This window comes from Mercenaria mercenaria, chromosome 9, assembly GCF_021730395.1.
Source record: "Mercenaria mercenaria strain notata chromosome 9, MADL_Memer_1, whole genome shotgun sequence".
Lineage (NCBI taxonomy): Eukaryota > Metazoa > Mollusca > Bivalvia > Venerida > Veneridae > Mercenaria > Mercenaria mercenaria.
The window spans coordinates 76,214,746-76,234,301 of record NC_069369.1 but is presented as its reverse complement, the minus strand read 5'-3'; the positions used below and the strand labels follow the sequence as shown (position 1 = coordinate 76,234,301).

Below are 19,556 nucleotides of genomic sequence, written 5' to 3'. Positions count from 1 at the left end.
CACACTTAGCAGTCAAATGTTAACATAGCATGAACAGGGTCTGTTTCGTGTCCGGTCCATAACTCTGACATTCATTAAGGGATTTTAATATCACTTAGCACAAGTGTTCCCCATGATGAGACGACGTGTCGTGCGCAAATCCCAGACCCCTAGCTCAAAGGTCAAGGTCACATTTGGGGGTCAAAGGTCAACAGAGTTTTTTTCTTGTGCCGTCCATAACTCTGCCATCTATGAAGGGATTTTAATATTACTTGGCACAAATGTTCCCCATGATGAGACAACATGTCATGCGCAAAGCCCAGACACTTAGCTCAAAGGTCAAGGTCACAATTGGAGGTCAAAGGTCAATAAGGTTTTTTCCCTGTCCGATCCAGAACTCTGTCATCCATCAAGGGATTACAATATTACTTGGCCTAAATGTTTCCCATGATGAGACGACGTGTCATGCGCAACACCCAGTACCCTAGCTTAAAGGTCAAGGTCACACTTTGAGATCAAAGGTCAAGAGGATTTTTTTCCTGTCCGGTCTGTAACTTTGTCATGCAAAGCAGGATTTAGATATCAGTTGGCACAAATATTCCCCTGGATGAGACAACATGTCATGCGCAAGAACCAGGTCCCTAGGTCTAAGGTCAAGGTCATATTTAGAGGTCAAAGGTCAAATTCAAGAATGACTTTGTACGGAACATTTCTTCTTCATGCCTGGAGGGATTTTGATGCGACTTGGACCAAATGTTCACCACCATGAGGCACCCTTGTTTTTAGAATTACGTCCCTTTGTTTTACTATAAATAGATTTTATTGTAACTTTTTTATTACTGGCGGTAGAGAAAAATCGAGACCACTTTTCTGTGGTACAGCATGCATGTTACATCCAATTTTTAGGTGTATTTTGACCTATCTCTACCTGGTAAAGAGTTTCTTGTGGACTTATATTATAATTATAGATTTTTTTATTTTTTTTTTGATTTTTTTTTAAAGATTAATTTCCCTTTGTTGTTACTATAAATAACTTACATGATAACATTTTTATAATCAGCCAAAAAAATTCAATATTAAAACAACTGTGGGTTTTTATATATGCACATTTTAATCCAAGTGTGTTGTTATAACATATTGTATATGTAGTACAATATTGTTTATACATCATTAACAGATATCAGTTCATTATGTTATACTGCAGTAGAGAAAATTAGGTGCCTTCCAGTAGGGGACTTTGTATTGCATGGCAATACTTCATTCACTTGTTAGCTCGACTATTCATAGAATAGTGAGCTATTGCACTCGCCCATGCGTCGGCGTCGGCGTCCGCGTCCGCATCCGCGTCCACGTCCCGATTTTGGTTAAGGTTTTGTATGTAAGCTGGTATCTCAGTAACCACTTGTGGGAATGGATTGAAACTTCACACACTTATTCACTGTGACAAACTGACTTACATTGCACAGGTTCCATAACTCTATTTTGCTTTTTTACAAAATTATGCCCCTTTTTCGACTTAGAAATTTTTGGTTAAGGTTTTGTATGTAAGCTGGTAACTCAGTAACCACTTGTGGGAATGGATTGAAACTTCACACACTTGTTCACTGTGATGAACTGATCTACATTGCACATGTTCCATAACTCTATTTTGCTTTTTTACAAAATTATGCCCCTTTTTCGACTTAGAAATTTTTGGTTAAGGTTTTGTATGTAAGCTGGTATCTCAGTACTTACTAATGGGAATGGATTGAAACTTCACATACTTGTTCACTATCATGATCTGACATGCACTAAGCAAGTCCCATAACTCTACTCTCTTTTTTTTTCAAAATTATGCCCCTTTTTCGACTTAGCAGTTTTTGGTTAAATTTTTGTATGTAATCTGATATCTCAGTATCCACTAATTGGAATGGATTGAAACTTCACACACTTGTTCACTGTCATGATCTAACATGCACTGTGAAGGTCCCATAACTCTACTTGGCATTTTTACAAAATTATACCCCTTTGACTTAGCAGTTTTTTGTTAAGTTTTTGTATGTAAGCTGGTATCTCAGTATCCACAAATTGGAAAGGATTGAAACTTCACACACTTGTTCACTGTCATGATATGACATGCAGTACAGAGGTTCAATACCTCTACTTTGCATTTTACAAAATTATGCCCCTTTTTCAACTTTTGTATTCATTCAATTGACAAGGCTGTTGAATAGTCGAGCGTTGCTGTCCTCCGACAGCTCTTGTTTCTTTTTCTAGATCAATTACGTACCTCACTGGGCCAAGTCCCATAACTCTGACATGTATTTTGAGCAAATTATGCCCCCTTTTGGACTTAGAAAATCCTGGTTAAAGTTTTACATGCAAGTTACTATCTCCAAAACTAATGCAGATATTAAATTGAAACTTCACATGTGTCTTCGGGGTTATAAAACTAGTTGATAGAATCAAGTCCCATAACTCTGACATGTATTTTGGGCAAATTATGCCCCCTTTTGGACTTAGAAAATCCTGGTTAAAGTTTTGCGTGCAAGTACATACAGCTATTACCAAAAGGCATATATCTTTGAAACTTATTTATTCTTTTTCTAGGTCAGTTACCAGCCTCACTGGGTCAAGTTCCATAACTCTTAACATGTATTTTGAGCAAATTATGCCCCCTTTTGGACTTAGAAAATCCTGGTTAAAGTTTTATATGCAAGTTACTATCTCCAAAACTAATGCAGATATGGAATTGAAACTTAACATGTTTCTTCGGGGTTATTAAACTAGTTGATAGCATCAAGTCCCATAACTCTGATATGCATTTTGGTCAAATTATGTCCCGTTTCGAACTTAAAACTCTTTTGATATTTAACATTTTGGGTAATAATTTCCTGCTTCTGTGACAATATTTCGAATAGTCGAGCTTGGCTGTCTTACGGACAGCTCTTGTTATATATGTTTTCGGTTATTTGCATGGATTACAAGATTTTGTCCTGTACAATTTCATTACTATTGATAGTAAGTATAAAATACTGATTCATAATACATATACTCCACAAACTTTATCACAATTTGAAAATTATGATATTCTGATGTTTACATTGAAGTGGTTGCAGTTAAATTGTACATGTATATAATATTTTTAATGCAATACCTTCTGAAGAAACAGTAACAAATTAACAATCAAACTATTTGGCATAGATAATTATTAAAAACAGTTCATCTCATTTAGTACATGTAATAATGGGCAGTTAATTTTCAGTAGTTTCGTTAATTGAAACATCTATCAGTTTTAAAAAGATATATTATCTGTGGAAGATTTTAGAATTTTTTTTTTTTTAACTTTATTTCAGTTTAGAGAGATCACTGAAGTATCTCTACAATAAACTAACAGAGGTGTTCCGTGTTCTCTATCTGTCACCACGACCTTTGATGCCAGCGGTAACAAATGCCCTGATCTCAGTGACGGAACTTTTCACCAAACACCTAGGGGACTACAGAAACTATCTCATCGTGAAGGCACAAAGAAACTTTACAATGACTACATATCCTTTTTAAGAAACCTTGAAACCTTCATTAGGGTCAGTGTTATCTTTCTGTGGGCAATATTAAACAATTTTTAGCTCATCTGTCATGTAGTGACAAGGTGAGCTTTTGTGATTGCCCTTCGTCCGTCAAATGTCCGTTCACAGTTTCTTGTGAATACGATAGAGACCACATTTTGCAATCAATTTTAATCAAACATGCACACAACTTGTATTGGCGTAATATCTTGGTTCCTTTCGAAAACTGGCCAGATCCCATTATGGGTTCCAGAGTTATGGCCCCTTAAAGGGCCAAAATTTGCTATTTTTGGCTTGTGAACACGGTAGAGACCACATTTTGCAACCAACTTTAATCAAACTTGCACACAACTTGTAATGGCATAACATCTGGTTCCTTTTGAAAATTGGCCAGATTCCATCATGGGTTTCCAGAGTTATGGCCCCTTAAAGGGCCAAAATTTGCTATTTTTGGCTTGTGAATGCGATAGAGACCACATTTTTTAATTGATTTTAATGAAACTTACACACAACATGTATTGGCATAATATCTTGGTTCCTTTTGAAAACTGACCAGATCCCATCATTGGTTCCAGAGTTATGGCCCCTTAAAGGGCCAAACTTTGCTATTTTTGGCTTGTGACCATGATAGAGACCACATTTAAAGATAGTTCACAGTCTGAAAACAAAACATAGAGAGGTTTAACTTGTGTTAATGATCATTGATTTCCTTAACATATTTGACATATATAGAAGACTTTCCAGGACTTGTTCATTTCATCTATGTGAATCGACGAACCAATCAGATTATGGCACCGTCACTAAATATAACTCAGGAGGACATCCATTCTTCTCATGATGCAACACAACTGCTCAAGGAAAAGGTTTGTATAAAAAATAAAATATGAGATTTTATGATAAGTTATATGTGTACATATAATGCCACAGAGTATATGATTGTGTCAGAAATCAACTCAGTCTGATACATGCAGAAATATAAATTGGTTTTGATTCAGTATTTACGTAACAATGCTAGAGAAAGAAAAACAGGAGCTAAAATTGAACGCTGTTCACCATAGACACAATTACAGTTGAAACTCAGTATCTTGAATTCCAAGGGATCTAGCATTTTACTTTGACATAACCGAAATTTGATTTAAAATGATATTTTGTGTTTTCGGGACAGACATGAAAATGTCTTTGAGATAGCTGGACTTTTTTGAGATAAGTGAGTTCGAGCTGTTATTTCAATTGTTAGCCTACATTTGAAGTTAAACACAGGTTTTGATTGTATTTTATGTGTATGTTTTTTATACATTTATTAAATGGCAATGGCATGCCTTCTTTGGTTATTGGTAAACTAAACCTGTACAGGATATAGGACATTAGCCCATGAGCTTAGTTAGTATTACAGAGTGCCAATAATAGTTGAATGCATGTCATTGCAGTTTAATGAGTTGTTTATTGTATATCTAAATGAGCCACGCCATGAGAAAACCAACATAGTCTGTTTGCGACCAGCATGGATCCAGACCAGCCTGCACATCCGCGCAGTGTGGTCAGGATCCATGATGTTTGCTAACAGTTTCTCTAATAGCAAAAGGGTTTGAAAGCGAACAGCATGGATCCTGGCCAGACTGCGTGGATGCGCAGGCTGGTCTGGATCCATGCTGGTTGCAAACGCACTATGTTGGTTTTCTCATGGCGTGGCTCAAATGTAACTTCCAGTTTTTGGAATGTCTAGAAGCCTGTCAGTAACTGGTTATTGTGCATTAGTTCTTTTTGTTGACCAAAGTTACAAGATTTCATCATGAATAGCTCTGTTACTGCATGGTTTGATCCAAAAGTAATTTGATTGAAGCCACAAAAAGATGTATGATGAAACATAACAAAAATTCATAAAAAATAGTTGCTTATTTATGGAGATATTGACATATACAGAAAGCATGGTAATGGTAATCAACGCATGTCACTGATGTTATTGATGACAAAAAATTATTTTTTGTCACTAAGTAAGAATAAGCCTAAGAGTGGTGTTTGAGTTGGACTGTACTAATTGATTTTTTTGCTTTACATACTTACATGAACAGATCTGGGGTATGACGGGATGGATACAGCAGAAGTTACATGAGGGTTACACGACCGTTACAGCTAGAGAAGGAGACTATCATTACTCGTACTTCCTCTGGTTTGAAAACTGTTCCGTAAGTAGAAGGCGTTCATTTGAAAACCTTTGTTTTCAGACAGAGCTGTTAAAAGAAAATGTTTTTATATTCTTAATATGATCTTGAAAAAAACAACATTTTCTGGAAAGAAATAAATGTTGCAGCATATAATAAATATACTAATAAGCTTTAAGTACAAAGATTAAATGTTCAATATATTTGTTAAATAAATTGTTCACTGTTACAGTACAGACTGGGCTTTCAGGGAAATAATGTTTAAATAAACAATTGGGAGAAAAAATATGTGAAAGTATCAGATTTCAGATGTAGAGGTCATGAGTTATTTGTACTCCATCTCTGTTTCATGTAGGGCAATTATCAGTTAATTATGGAAAACAAATTGGTACTGGAAGGAATACAGGAAAACAAAAACATTGGAACTTATATAGCAAAGACTGCCATTCAACACTGTATGTTTAAAACTTTGCTCGAGGTGTAGAATTCATGTGTTGAAAAAAGAAAAAATGCCTGTACGTAAAGACCATATCTTGTAGAGCTGAACATTTCTCTTTTTCTGCAAATGGTGTTTACAGACAGGTTGAAATGCACTTCAAATAATTAATTCTGAAATGTATGTAGTGGTCTTTCGAGTAAGGTGGTCTCTTTTCACAGGTGAGGTTTAGCACAGGTGTAACTGTAGTTTAACTGACCACCATTTAGATATGGCATATTACACAATAAGGTATTAAGGTAGTTCTGCACGTTTGATAAACTGAAAGTGATGGTGTAACATCATTTATCCGAATAATGTAGAATAAAGCCTGGATTCGGTGTACAGAAATGAAAATCATTTTATGAATTAATAGAAACCCATGAGTAAATTTTTACAATGGTAATGTAACTGTTAAAACTATAAAATGATATCAAAACATCTGACACGTTAAATAATTCAAAATAATAGCTAAAACCAGCTTGAAATGTGCTGTTCACTTTAATCATGAGCAAATATCTCAAAAACAAGCACACGGACTTATACATGTACATTTTATTTCACCATGTTATAGGCCATATGTTTATTGACAACTGTGAGAAGTTTTCATTAAGATCTACATTGTAGAAAAAATTCTATTTGCGAAATGTTATGAAAATTGATTTTCCCATAGACTCCCATTGTGAAAACTTGTGTGGTGTCCTAGTTTTTTAAATCAGTGTAGCAAAAAGTCAAGCACACGACCCTACCTTTTTTGTTTGCTGACTTTTCTAAGTAAATTCTAAAGTTTTGAAAAATCAGGGTTTAATCAGTTTCTACATTGTAGAAAAAATTTTGACCAGAACTTGCAGAACTACCTTAACAAGACAACATAGAAGTTTAGTAATGTTTATATAGAAGCTAAATAATGTTTTTATATTTATTACACAGGGCAGTCCTGAAGTGATCCAGAGGCCATACAAGGCCGACTGTACAGCACCACCTCCTGGTATTCTCACTGGTAACTTCTACAAGTAAGTTCTTCCAACATGAAATATGGTTTAAGGTAGTGGACCCATACTGACAATTATTATCGTTATAGGCACTTCTCTTGCAAATGTGCTGTTTTCCATCGTCATTGTAGCTGATAATTATGAACTCTTGTCTTAAATCTCCCAGTATTTGGATTCAGTGTTGTTCTATTTTCTGGTCCTTTGGGATCATGAAGTACATTCCATAATTATGTGATAGAATTCCTCTTAAGCCAATTCTAGGGAACGAGAGAACAATGGACTCAATCAAACCGAGTCTGCTATCATTCATAAATCCCCCTGCCACAAGTGGTGGGGGGTTATAGGAGTGGTCTCCGTCCTTCTGTAACAATTGTGTCTGCTCCATATAACTTGAACTGAGCCCCTTGAAGGATTTTATGAAACTTTGGTCAGATGATCACCTCATTAAGAGGATGTGCAGAACTCAGCCATGTTGGCTCTAGATCAAGGTCACAACTCAAGGTCAAAGGTTTGAGCCTTCCATTTTGTGTCCGCTCTGTATCTCCTAAACCCCTTGAAAGATTTTCCTGAAACTTGAGTCAAATGCTCACCTCATCAAGAGGATGTGTAGAACTTATGAGTCAGCCATGTCGGCTCAAGGTCAAGGTCACAACTTGAGGTCAAATGTTTAAGCCTTCCATTTTGTGTCAGCTCTGTATCTCCTAAACCCCTTGAAAGATTTTCATGAAACTTTAGACAAATGCTTACCTCATCAACAGGATGTGCAGAACTTATGAGTCAGCCATGTCGGCTCAAGGTCAAGGTCACAACTTAAGATCAAAGGTTTGAGCCTTCCATTTTGTGTCTGCTTTGTATCTCCAAAACCCCTAGAAGGATTTTCATGAAACTTGGGTCAAATGATCACCTCATCAAGACAATGTGCAGAACTCATGAGTCAGCCATGTTGGCTCAAGCTGAAGGTCAAATGTTTGAGCCTTCCATTTTGTGTCCGCTCTGTATCTCCCAAATCTCTTGAAGAATTTGCAAAGTCATTGCTTCCATCCAATACCATCAACCCTTTTACTATCCATAACAGCGGTGGGGGATATAGCTGTCTTTCAGACTGCCATATTTTTTGCTTTATATCTCTTCCAAACCGTGGAATGTTGAAATTGCATGTGGATGGTATATTATGTGAAATCATTTAATTTCATAAGCATAAAATTTTGTAGCTGGGGCAAAAACTGCTGTTTCATAGATTTCTGAATTTCAAATTTTACAGATACATTTGTACAATACTTTGGAATTTTGTTTATTTTTTGCTGTAATGATTTAACAGTAACATTGAAAAGTGGTGTGAAACTCATATCAAGCAAACAAAACATTTTTAGTTTGAAAAAAAGGTTAAAGTTAGATAGTATATAAATACTTGGTACTTTATACATGCTTTGGTATATTTTCAGATACATAACCCACAAATGTTTTCCACAGTCTGTGATAAATTCTGTTCACTGTATTGAACTCTTCATGATGCATGTGGGGTTGGCTAACATGCAGTTCATCACTAATCACTGTAGAGAACTTGCAGCTAGACTTTATGAAACATCCGGTGATATGGTTGGCAACATTGGACTGTTTGGCACATGAAGTTGAAATTTCAAACTTGGAATATGTTATTGTTGGGTACCATTTGTTAACCCTGCTGGGTTATATTGGATTGTGAAACAAATGGAGTTAGACTTGCAGATTTGGACATGAGATTGTTAAGCACCTGAAATTAATCTTGAAGATTTGGACTTTTGATAATTAAGCCATGAAGATAAACTTGCAAATTTGGACATGGACATGAGAAAGTCATATAAGCACCTGAAGTTAATCTTGCAGATTTTGACATGAGAGAATTATGCACTTAAAGTTTATCATGAAAAGTTTGACAGTAGGCTGTTAAGCACCTTAAGTTAAACTTGCAGACCTGGACATGAGATTGTTAAATTAATATTATAGTGTTAAGTACCTGAAGTTAAACTTGCAGATTTGGACATGAGTAATAAGTACCTGAAATTAAACTTGAAGATTTGGACATAGATAATTAAGCACCTGAAGTTAAACTTGTAAATGAATTTGGACATGAGATTGTTAAGTACTGAAAGTTAAACTTGCAAATTTGGACATTAGATCCATCATCTTAGCATCATTTTATCATCATCATCTAAAGTTAAACTCGCAAATCTTCAGATTTGATATTGTTAATCATGCAAGTTTGTCATGAGACAGTTAAAGTTCAAAGTTTTAGCACGAGTTTGTAAAATGAATATTAGTGTTAAGCACCTGAAGTTAAATTTGCATTTTCGACATAGTATTATTAAGCAAATGAAATTATGATATCAGATTTGGACAAGAGAATTTTAATCATCTAAAGCTAAATTTGCAACTGAGAAAAACACTTTGTTAAAGTTCAGTGTTGGCACATGATTAAGTTAAAGTCATGTAGTGTGCAGCATTTGATTGTAAAGCACAATGTTTTCATCTCACACAGTGGATGACACTGGATTAATTGAAAATAAAGTTGAACTCAAAATAGAGGGCTTATTAAATTTTTGAACACTTGACTGGAAAACAATGGGTAAACAATAACGTTTAGTTGTTCAGGACATGCATGCAACTCATAGTGTGGGTAATATAGTATTGTAGATTTAGGCATAGAAAAACATTTACATGCTTGGTAGCGTTTAATTCATTAGATTAGAATCAAATACATGTAGTTTAAGCAGCTTGTGGGGGAATGGAGAGAGTACATAGTAATGTAATTGTGGCTATAGTATAATTCAACAGTTAAAATGATTCTTATCTATTTCAACGGTAGTAACATTTTGGGTTCCATATGAGCAGATTTTAGGCTCGATTTGAGTGATTTAAAGTACATTTCCTTTCTAGCTAGGTATCAAAATGGCTTAGAATGAATTCAGCTCGAAAAACAGTAGAAACTACTAAATTGGTGTAAAATTCAATTTATTAAAAATAAGTAAAATTCAAAATGATCACCCTCAGAGACCTTGTAAATGATGTTTACTTTATATCTTTATACCCTGTCATGTATTAGATGGATCACACAGTAGCTACACATAGTTAGCCAGTCTCATCCATCAGAGGTCCAACATAGTCCCTAGACAAACCATAATAGAACTCTGGTAGTCAGAGTAACAATTTAATAGCTGATTTTTTGTGAGACTGATGAAAGATAATACCTCAGGAATTTTCGTGATATATCAGTTGTGTTGTGCAATGTGTTTTGTGTACATTTATTTAGTCTTGCTGTATTTATCTTTGTTTATTCTAGATTCATATTAGAATAAAAATACTTTTATATCAAATAATGTTTCATTACTTTGATCAACGAATTAAGCTGTTATATGGTATATCATCAATTTTTTGGGGCATAAAAATGTCAGTATTTATATTTTATATTTATATTGCCACAAGATCTTGCACAAGTGTGACAATGAGAAAACTTGCTCAGGCAACACCAGGCATTATTGCCCTTGAAATATTCAAAGCTGACTTATGCACCCTTCGCAGAAGGAGGGGTATATTGTTTTTCAGATGTCGGTTGGTCGGTATGTCGGTCCATAGACCAGTCCGTTTCCGGATGATAACTTGACAATGTTTAGGCCTAGGATCATGAAAGTTGATAGAGAGGTTGGTCATGACCAGCAGAGGACCCCTATTGATTTTGAGGTCAGTAGGTCAAAGGTCACAGTGCCCCAGTACAGTTAAATTTTCCGGATGATAACTCAAAAACGCTTTGGTCTAGGACCATGAAAGTTGATAGGGAGGTTAGTCATGACCAGGAGATGACCCCTATTGATTTTGAGGTCAGTAGGTTCAAGGTCAAGGTCACAGTGACCAGGAACAGTTTAACGGTTTCCGGATGATAACTCAAGAATCCTTGGGCCTAGGGTCATGAAAGTTGATAGGGAGATTGGTCATGACCAGCAGATGACCCCTATTGATACTGAGTTCAGTAGGTCAAAGGTCAAGTTCACAACTCAAGAACATTTGGACCAAGGACCTTGAAACTTAATAGTGAGGTTGGTTATGACATACAGATGACCCCTTTTGATTTTGAGGACTGTAGGTCAAAGGTCAAGGTCTCAGTGACTCGGAACAGTTAAATAGTTTCCGTACGATAACTTGAGAACATTTGGACCTAGGATCATGAAACTTTTAATAGGGAGGTTGGTCATGACCAGCAGATGACCCCTATCGATATTGAGTTCAGTAGGTCAAAGGTCAAGTTCACAGTGACCAGGAACAATTAATCTGGGCCTAGGATCATGAAAGTTGATAGGGAGGTTGATCATGACAAGCAGATGACCCCTATTGATTTTGAAGTCAGTAGGCCAAAGGTCAAGGTCACAGTGACCCCCAAACAATTAAACCATATTAAGGGCAATAAATTTAGACGCTTGGGCATAGGATCTTGAAACTTAATAGAGAGGTTAATCATGACCAGCAGACAACCCCTATTGATTTTGAGGTAAATAGGTCAAAGGTCAAGGCCACACTGACCCAGAACAGTAGAACTTTCATGTACATGACCAAATTATTTCTGAGCCTTGTGCAATTACTGAATGCATCCAGGGGAGCATTTTCGAGTTCTACGAGCTCTTGTTTCACATTGTTAACACATTGACTTAGAGGCCACATTTCTTGAGCAATCTTTATGATACTTAAGTAGCCACAAACTTGATTATGGCTCTTGATGAAGTCATACTTGTATTATTGATGTAGAGTCCATATTTCTTGAGTTGTTTCTGTCAAACACAAAATGTGTACAGGCACCTTGAAAAAAGATGAGGTAATACCTATTTAACTAAGTCTGATTTAATAAACATCATCTGATAGAAGTTATTTTCTAAAACAATACATACAGACAGACAATCATAAAATGAACACTGATAAAAATCATATTCTAAGTCGAAAAGGGGCCATAATTCAGTCAAAATGCTTGATAGAGTTGCCTCCTCCTTTTCACAGAACTGGAGTCATGATGGTAAACAAGTATGCAAAATATGAAAGCAATATCTCAATGGACTTTGAAAATATTTGGGATGGTACGCAAACTTTAACATTACAATAAGCATATTCTAAGTCGAAAAGGGGCCATAATTCAGTCAAAATGCTTGATAGAGTTGTCTGCTCCTGTTTACAGAATGGAGTCATGATGGTAAACAAGTATGCAAAATATGAAAGCAATATCTCAATGGACTTTGAAAATATTTGGGCTGTACGCAAACTATAACATTTGTGTGACACTAACGCTCATGCTAACGCCGACGCCGGGGCAAGTAGAATAGCTCCCCTATTCTTTGAATAGTCGAGCTAAAAACAGCTTATATAGCTCATTTCATGCCAACCTAACTTCTAAGCTAATACTATAATGTTATTAATCAAATGATTTTATACTGGCCTTGTCATTTTTACAACTGAGGACAAATAAAATTTAATGCCAGTATGAAGTCACTTATATTGTTCAACTTTGTGTAGGCCCTCTCTGTTTATCCAGCAAAATATTTGTATCCCATAATTTAGTCCGGTTTTGACAGAATTTTTCACATTAGCCCTGCATGATTGTCTCATTTTGGTTTAGCTGAGTTGATATTGGCTCTTTTTTAGATGATATGCAAAATCTATCTAATGTTGTGTCAGATTTTATGAAGTTGAATAACAATAGTTTATACATCTATTAACAAAACATACCAAGAAATGATGGAACTTTGCAAATCAGGACTGACAGATTAAAAACAAATTGAAAGATTAATTAAGAAACTGACAAGTGGAAATTGACCCATTAGTGTATTCTTTAAACACTGGTATCACCTTAAATCAGATTTGCTTTGAATTGCGAAGCAATGTTTCCATATAAAGGCATAAGACATCCTCAGCTCTATAATTCCATATAGTTTGATAATGGCAATAATAACTCCAATAACACGAAGACTATGACCCTTGAATTTGCTGAAATTACTAGGTGTCACGTTAAGATATTGTATACTGGAGGCCATATTTCTCCAGTAGCCCACCCATTTATTTCAGTAGGGGGAGCACAGGTCTACGGACTGTGGGATTTTTATTTTGATCCACGTTCCAGGTGTATGTTCTCTGCATCTATAATGTTAGTACTGATACAGAATCAGGAACTCGGGTTAGATTAAATGCTCCAGACTTTAAATCACTTGCCCTGCATTCATTCGGCAGATGTGGGTTCAAAACCAATGTCGAGGTGTAGAATTCTTCATGTGAGGAAGCCATCCAGGTGGCTTAGGTTGGTGGTTCTACCCAGGAGTCAGCCTGTGCCTGAAACATGATGCAGATCGAGGGACATCTGGGGTCTTCTACTGCCATGAAAGGTTTATAAAGGGTAACCATATAACCTGAATATGTCTGTTTGACTCTTCAACTCAGCAAAAACAAAAATCAACAAAAAAAAGCAAGACAAAACATTTCACCAGCAATAGTTGTTCACAAAAACATACGATATATATGAAGACAAGATCTCTTACAAATAAAACAATCGGCAAGACAGCTCAAGTAATACCAGAGTTATGGCCCTTGAATTTATAAGTGATTGAACATTTCTTGAACAGTTATCGGGAAAGTTTCACAAACTGTATATGCTCAAAAGATCATATGCATGTTTACCATTGCAAAATTAGCACCAGGGGTATGCCCCTAAATTTTTCATTCTAAACAGTGCTTCATTTTGCTTTGTTTACAAATGGAAGACCTCATTTCTTATAAATAAAACTCGCCCTTGTATAAGTATGACCAACCATCACAAGCAAGCTCCATAACTGGCAAAACTTCTCTAATAAATAATAAATGACATTTAAAACAATACTTTACAATTCTTATGAAGTAGAACATACTCATGTTGCCATTTTATTATTTAAAGCACTTTAGTATTATCATTTCAAATTGGTGATATCATCTGTAGATTTAAAGCAGATATCATCTGTAGATTTAACTATCTGAAATGACAACGTACAACTCCTGACTTAAGTAGAGTCACAGATTGAAATCAATATTTATTGGAGATATCATCAATTGAAAGGTAATACATGTCACATTCTCACATATAGATCTACTGCTACACACTCTTGCATGAGCATGGTGCACGTTAGTCCAAATAATTAGATGTTTGGGCGGCGTAATAGCTTTTGACTGAGGGATGACAACTTTAAAATATCAGATGATAAAATAAGTGATCCCGATATGCCAAATGAGTAGGGCTAGGTGCAAGCCGACTGTTCATACAAATAAAGTCCGGAATACCGGGTATCAGAATTTAGTTCAACAGGTAAACAACGTGACATTTTCCCGCCATACTTCCGCGATTCAGCGATCAATAACAACGAAAAGCACGATATTCCACAAAAATGCCGAGTATCGAAGACTGGATCAACAACCCACTCGGGATTATTCAAACACTATCTGGTAAAGAAAACTGGTAATCGTTTGATGGCAAAAATTCACGAAATTCCAATTTGTCACATGTTTTCGCAACCATATTGTCTTAGTATACTGTACTCAAAAGTTCTATTTAGCTCCAGTAGTCGGAGAATAGGGAGGGGGGCTATTCTACTCACCCCGGCGTCGGCTGAGCTTTCTTGGTTAAAGTTTTTCGGCATTGTTACTATTGCTTATATCTTAACGAGCGTTTTCAACACATAGCAGTCCAAGGAATACGAGAATAGATCCCAGCTTGATTTTGTGCAGTCAAATTTACTACACAGAGCCAGGACACAGACGATATCGTAAGTGGTTATAATGAAAATACTCTCTGCAAAAGTCAACTGCAGCGATGGCCGAGAGGGTACAGGCGCTGGTTCAGTACACTCTGTTTTTTGTCAGGGCCGCGGGTTTTGCTCCGCGCTATGGGCAATGTTTTTTTTCTTTTTTTTTTTTTTTAAATGATTTTTTTTATCATGAGATTATATTGTTAAAAAGAAAATGAAAATATTACATTAAAAAAAAAGATCGCCCATAGCGGGGAGGACGGACGTTTTGGCCTAGGATGTTTTGGCCAAGAAAATTTTTGAAGTAGGATGTTTTGGCCAAAAATTCTTTATTTCCATATTATGCAAAATATGATCTGGATATTAATATGTTATCATAATTATATTACATGTATAGTATATACCCAAACAAATTTTTTTTCTAATAAACACTATAAAAACACCTTATAAACACTATTAAAACCGCTTTTTTGGTGTTTGTTAGTGTGTTCCATTAGTGATCCTTTGAAACAATCAAGAAATGGTTGCAATGGATCGCTAACGGAACGTGTTCCATTAAATAGATCGTGACTTTGAAGCGAGTTATTAACTTTACAGAGCCATTCAGAAGGCTTTCTCCTTTTTTTTCAGGAAACATATATTTTAATCCATCGAATGTACCGTAACAGCAGACCTTCTAGTTGCTATATAGTTAAGAAAAATAATTGTGAATAAAATTTATTTTAATAACTCTTGATTTGTTGTAAATGGCAAATATTTTCACATACACACACACATATACAATGTATACACATAATCTTCATTATTATGAGGGAGTGTAGTATTTAGAAGAAGATATATTTATATGCATATAAAAAGATTATAAAAATTAAAAATAAAATACCATTTATACTATAACATTCTTTAAAATAATCTCCAAACTAAATTTTGCATGATATGTAACCACAATTTATTTTTGGCCAAAACGTCCTACCCCCACAAAATGCCTGGCCAAAACATCCTAGGCCGAAAGATCCTAGGCCAAAACGTCCGGGCCAAAACGTCCACTGGCCAAAACGTCCTACATTCCCATAGCGGGGAGCGAACCCGCGGCCCTGACAAAAACACAGTTTACTGAACCAGTGCCTGTACCCTCTCAGCCATCGCAGCAGTTGACTTTTGCAGCGAGTAACCACTAATGATAACGTTTGTGTCCCGGCTCTGTGTAGTATATTTGACTGCACAACATCAAGCTGGGATCTATTCTCGTATTCCTTGGACAAGCTGTTTGTGTTGAAAACGCTCTGAGTAAGTTTTTAGTTTTTCTGAGCATTGATAGAATATGGGAGTTTTTTAAACATGTTGAAATAGTGTTTGCAGTTTATAGATATGATTTATAACATTCAGAAGGAATGATAAATTTGCATATTTATTATGTCCCTTTATGTATTTTCATTCATTCCGTAATGATAGGGGATGATACCAGGATTATGCCGACATGCCAGTATTATATACTGTATGGTTATATTTTAAATGGTAGAAATTTTAAAGTAAAGTGTCATATTTTGTATGGTAATGATCTAGACAAACCCACAGGAGCCTGAAATTTTATCCAAAAGCCACCAAAAGTCTGTAAAAAAAGACCCCCCTTCTATATAAAAAAAACTGGCAAATTTAGACATATAAATAAGGTTCTATGCATCAGTATTTTGATTTTAGTTTTAAATACGGTGCTAAGTAATTATGCATAGAAATATAACTGAAAACTAGCGCCATATTATTTTACCTAGTATCTCCTGTTTGAAATGTAAACATACTGATTCTTATTATTTCCTGACTTGAAATGTTTATTTCTAATACTATGTACAGTCATGTTTTGTCAGAAAAAATCTTTTTTTAAATGGATAGAAAATATGATAAAACTAGTTGATCCCCTATTGACAAAAGTGATCCCCTATTGGTGAATCAGACAGGTTTATAAATATTTCTTTAGAACTTCAGACATAAAAGATCGATACAAATAAATCAAACATTTATATTAATGCGAGCAATAGTTCTAAGTGTTAGTAAGTTAAGATACCATGAAAGTCTAAAAATTCTGTACCATATGCTCACATAAAAGTGTAGATAGTGATCCGCTATTGGCTAGTTATCTGTACACAATTAATGTTTACCGCATCTACACAGCATTATGCGCAAGCGATAAAACCATTAACTATGACCACACATGTACTGTGATTTATCCTCCCATAATTTTGGTCCTTCGAAGTTTTGACGTTTAGATTGTCCCATCATAAATATAAAACAATCTAAACTTCAAATTATTTTGACTAGGTATTAATGATCTTGTTCAGTTTTAAGTTTGCCTGGCCTGTCTTGGACACACAGCTTTAGACTTAGATATCACTGCACATTTTCTTTTATTGCAGATAAGCCTCAAGATGGTGATTGTTCTCCTGTCAGGAAATATTTCAGTGAAAAGCTAGCAAGCAGGAGTGCATTGACATGGGTATGTATTAGACTAATCAATACCATATCAAAATACTACTTTAATACAGATATTGATATGTGTTATAAACCTATGGATGCATGTATATTATGCTTAATTGTCCTTGTTTATGCACCTGATATAATTTACTCACCTTAAGCAGTTTTTGAGAATACAGATGTGCAGAATCCATGCCCAAAAGTGAATGAAGGATGAAATTTTTGAAACTATGAGAAACAGAAGTTTCAGACTTTGGTAACAAAGTGTTGAAAAATAGTAAACGGAGGTCGAAAATACGGAGTCCATCATGTTGCCAGTATATGCCCATATGGGCTGTCACTACCAGACTATTTTATTTTACTGACATTGGGTCATGTTTCCATATTTACATGCAGCAATAGTATTATTTGAAAGACACCGCCTCTGTAGCCTAGTGGTAGAGCATCCGCTTCGAGTGCGGGAGGTCGTGGGTTCGATCCATGGCCGCGTCATACCAAAGACGTAAAAAATGGTACTAGTAGCTTCCTCGCTTGGTGTTCAGCATTAAGAGGGTAGTGCTAGGATTGGTCAGCCCGGTGTCAGTATAATGTGACTGGGTGGGGTATCATGTCACGTGTCTACGGCGTGATATTCCAGTGAGGCAGCCCTATAAAGTTGGCTGAAAAATTGTTGAAAAAGACGTTAAACCTGAACACACACACACACACACTATTTGAAAGACAGTTAAAATTTAATATCTTGAACTCCTTTTCCTCAAACTTCTGTCCGTCTGTCCAGAAAACACATGCACATGATAACATTTTAAGTCTTGTCTCGGTTATTTCAAGGTAAAACTCGTGAACCCTTGGAATTCAAGATACTGAGTTTCAGCTGTATTTTGAAATGTTACACACTGTCAAAGTTTGGTTGTCTGAACACTAAAATCACATTAAACGGAATAGTGTTGCGAATAACATGTCAGCCACCTGACCTTGACATTGTGTTATGCTTTCTCTGTAGGGGCAACAACTACACCTTGTATCACCAGGACATGTTACATTTGTTTTACCCCTCACAAGATACTAGCATTTTCATTGGTGAAAAGATGGTCATGTGGTGACCCCCTATCTTACGGGTTAGACTACAAATAAGTGGTCAGTAAAAAGAACTTTATCATACTGACCCCATATATTTCTGTGGAGAGCCACTAACAGGCCTAATAATAATATGTCTGCATTATTTTATATCATTCAGGTTCCAAGCTTGAATGACTCGAGTCTGCATAATCTGAAAGCGAACTCTCTGGTGCGGTATAGATGTATGATACAAGACATGTATGATCCTGAATTTTACCTGGGCAAGTACGAGGTGAAAGATACTGCCACTGGAAACACATTCATGCGGTCTGGAAAGTACAAGGACATTGCAGAATGTGGGGTATGTCATTCTTGTATTTTAACCTTTACCCTGCTAAATTTCTAAAATGGACTGGTCCATCATTCAATTTGAGCAGTACCACTTATTATTCAAAGGGGTATTCACTGAAAATTTACTGACTGAATAGCGAACAGTGCAGACCATGATCAGACTGATCTTGGTCTGCACTGGTCACAAAGGCAGAATGACTTGCCGACAGCAGGCTAAATATTAAACTGTGTCCCATAAATTTGGCACTGAATAGTGAACAGATAGAGACGCTTTTACATGTTAAAAATTTCTCTTAGTGAATCCATATTTACTTGAGGAGGATGGGATCAGTATTGTTTCTTTTAATGAAAATATTTCATTTTGGGATCTTTCAAGGAAAAGTTTCTTCTAAATTTTTATACGCAAGTCTCTGAAAGAGCGGGGCGTATTACGTGAACACACGTGGCGGCAAGCGGGCAGTGGGCATCCAAAAGCATGTGCACTCTCTAAGTCGAATAGTTTTTATCCAATGTTCACCAAGCTTGGTGACAATGTTTGTGGGCATAATATCTCGGTCAAGTTTGATAACCAGCAAAATCGCCTCAGGCACTCCTGAGTTATGGCCCTTGAATTACTCAAAATTGGCAAATTTAGCCTTGTCAGCCCTCTAAGTCAAACAGTTTTCATCCGATCTTCACCAGACTTGGTGACAATGTTTGTGGTAATCTCAGCCAAGTTCGATAACCAGCCATTTCGCCCAAGGCACTATTGGATT

The 19,556-nt window shown here is 36.0% G+C and overlaps 2 protein-coding genes across 3 annotated transcripts in view; both read left to right on the top strand.

Moving 5' to 3' along the window:
- LOC123547504 (BLOC-3 complex member HPS1-like) overlaps positions 1-8,794 on the top strand; it is a 38,821-nt gene extending 30,027 nt beyond the window's left edge. Inside the window, exons 13-17 of the mRNA XM_053551756.1 lie at positions 3,315-3,510; positions 4,253-4,387; positions 5,594-5,707; positions 7,089-7,171; positions 8,593-8,794. Of these exons, the coding sequence (XP_053407731.1) occupies positions 3,315-3,510; positions 4,253-4,387; positions 5,594-5,707; positions 7,089-7,171; positions 8,593-8,776 (712 nt within the window). The 3' untranslated portion in view covers positions 8,777-8,794. The remainder of the gene's footprint in view (positions 1-3,314; positions 3,511-4,252; positions 4,388-5,593; positions 5,708-7,088; positions 7,172-8,592) is intronic.
- A 5,683-nt stretch (positions 8,795-14,477) lies between these two features.
- Positions 14,478-19,556, top strand: part of LOC123547503 (mini-chromosome maintenance complex-binding protein-like) — a 35,988-nt gene continuing 30,909 nt past the window's right edge. For both annotated transcript variants that reach the window (XM_045334665.2, XM_045334664.2), the window contains exons 1-3: positions 14,478-14,626; positions 17,337-17,416; positions 18,629-18,811. In XM_045334665.2, the coding sequence (XP_045190600.2) occupies positions 14,569-14,626; positions 17,337-17,416; positions 18,629-18,811 (321 nt within the window). In that variant the 5' untranslated portion in view covers positions 14,478-14,568. The remainder of the gene's footprint in view (positions 14,627-17,336; positions 17,417-18,628; positions 18,812-19,556) is intronic.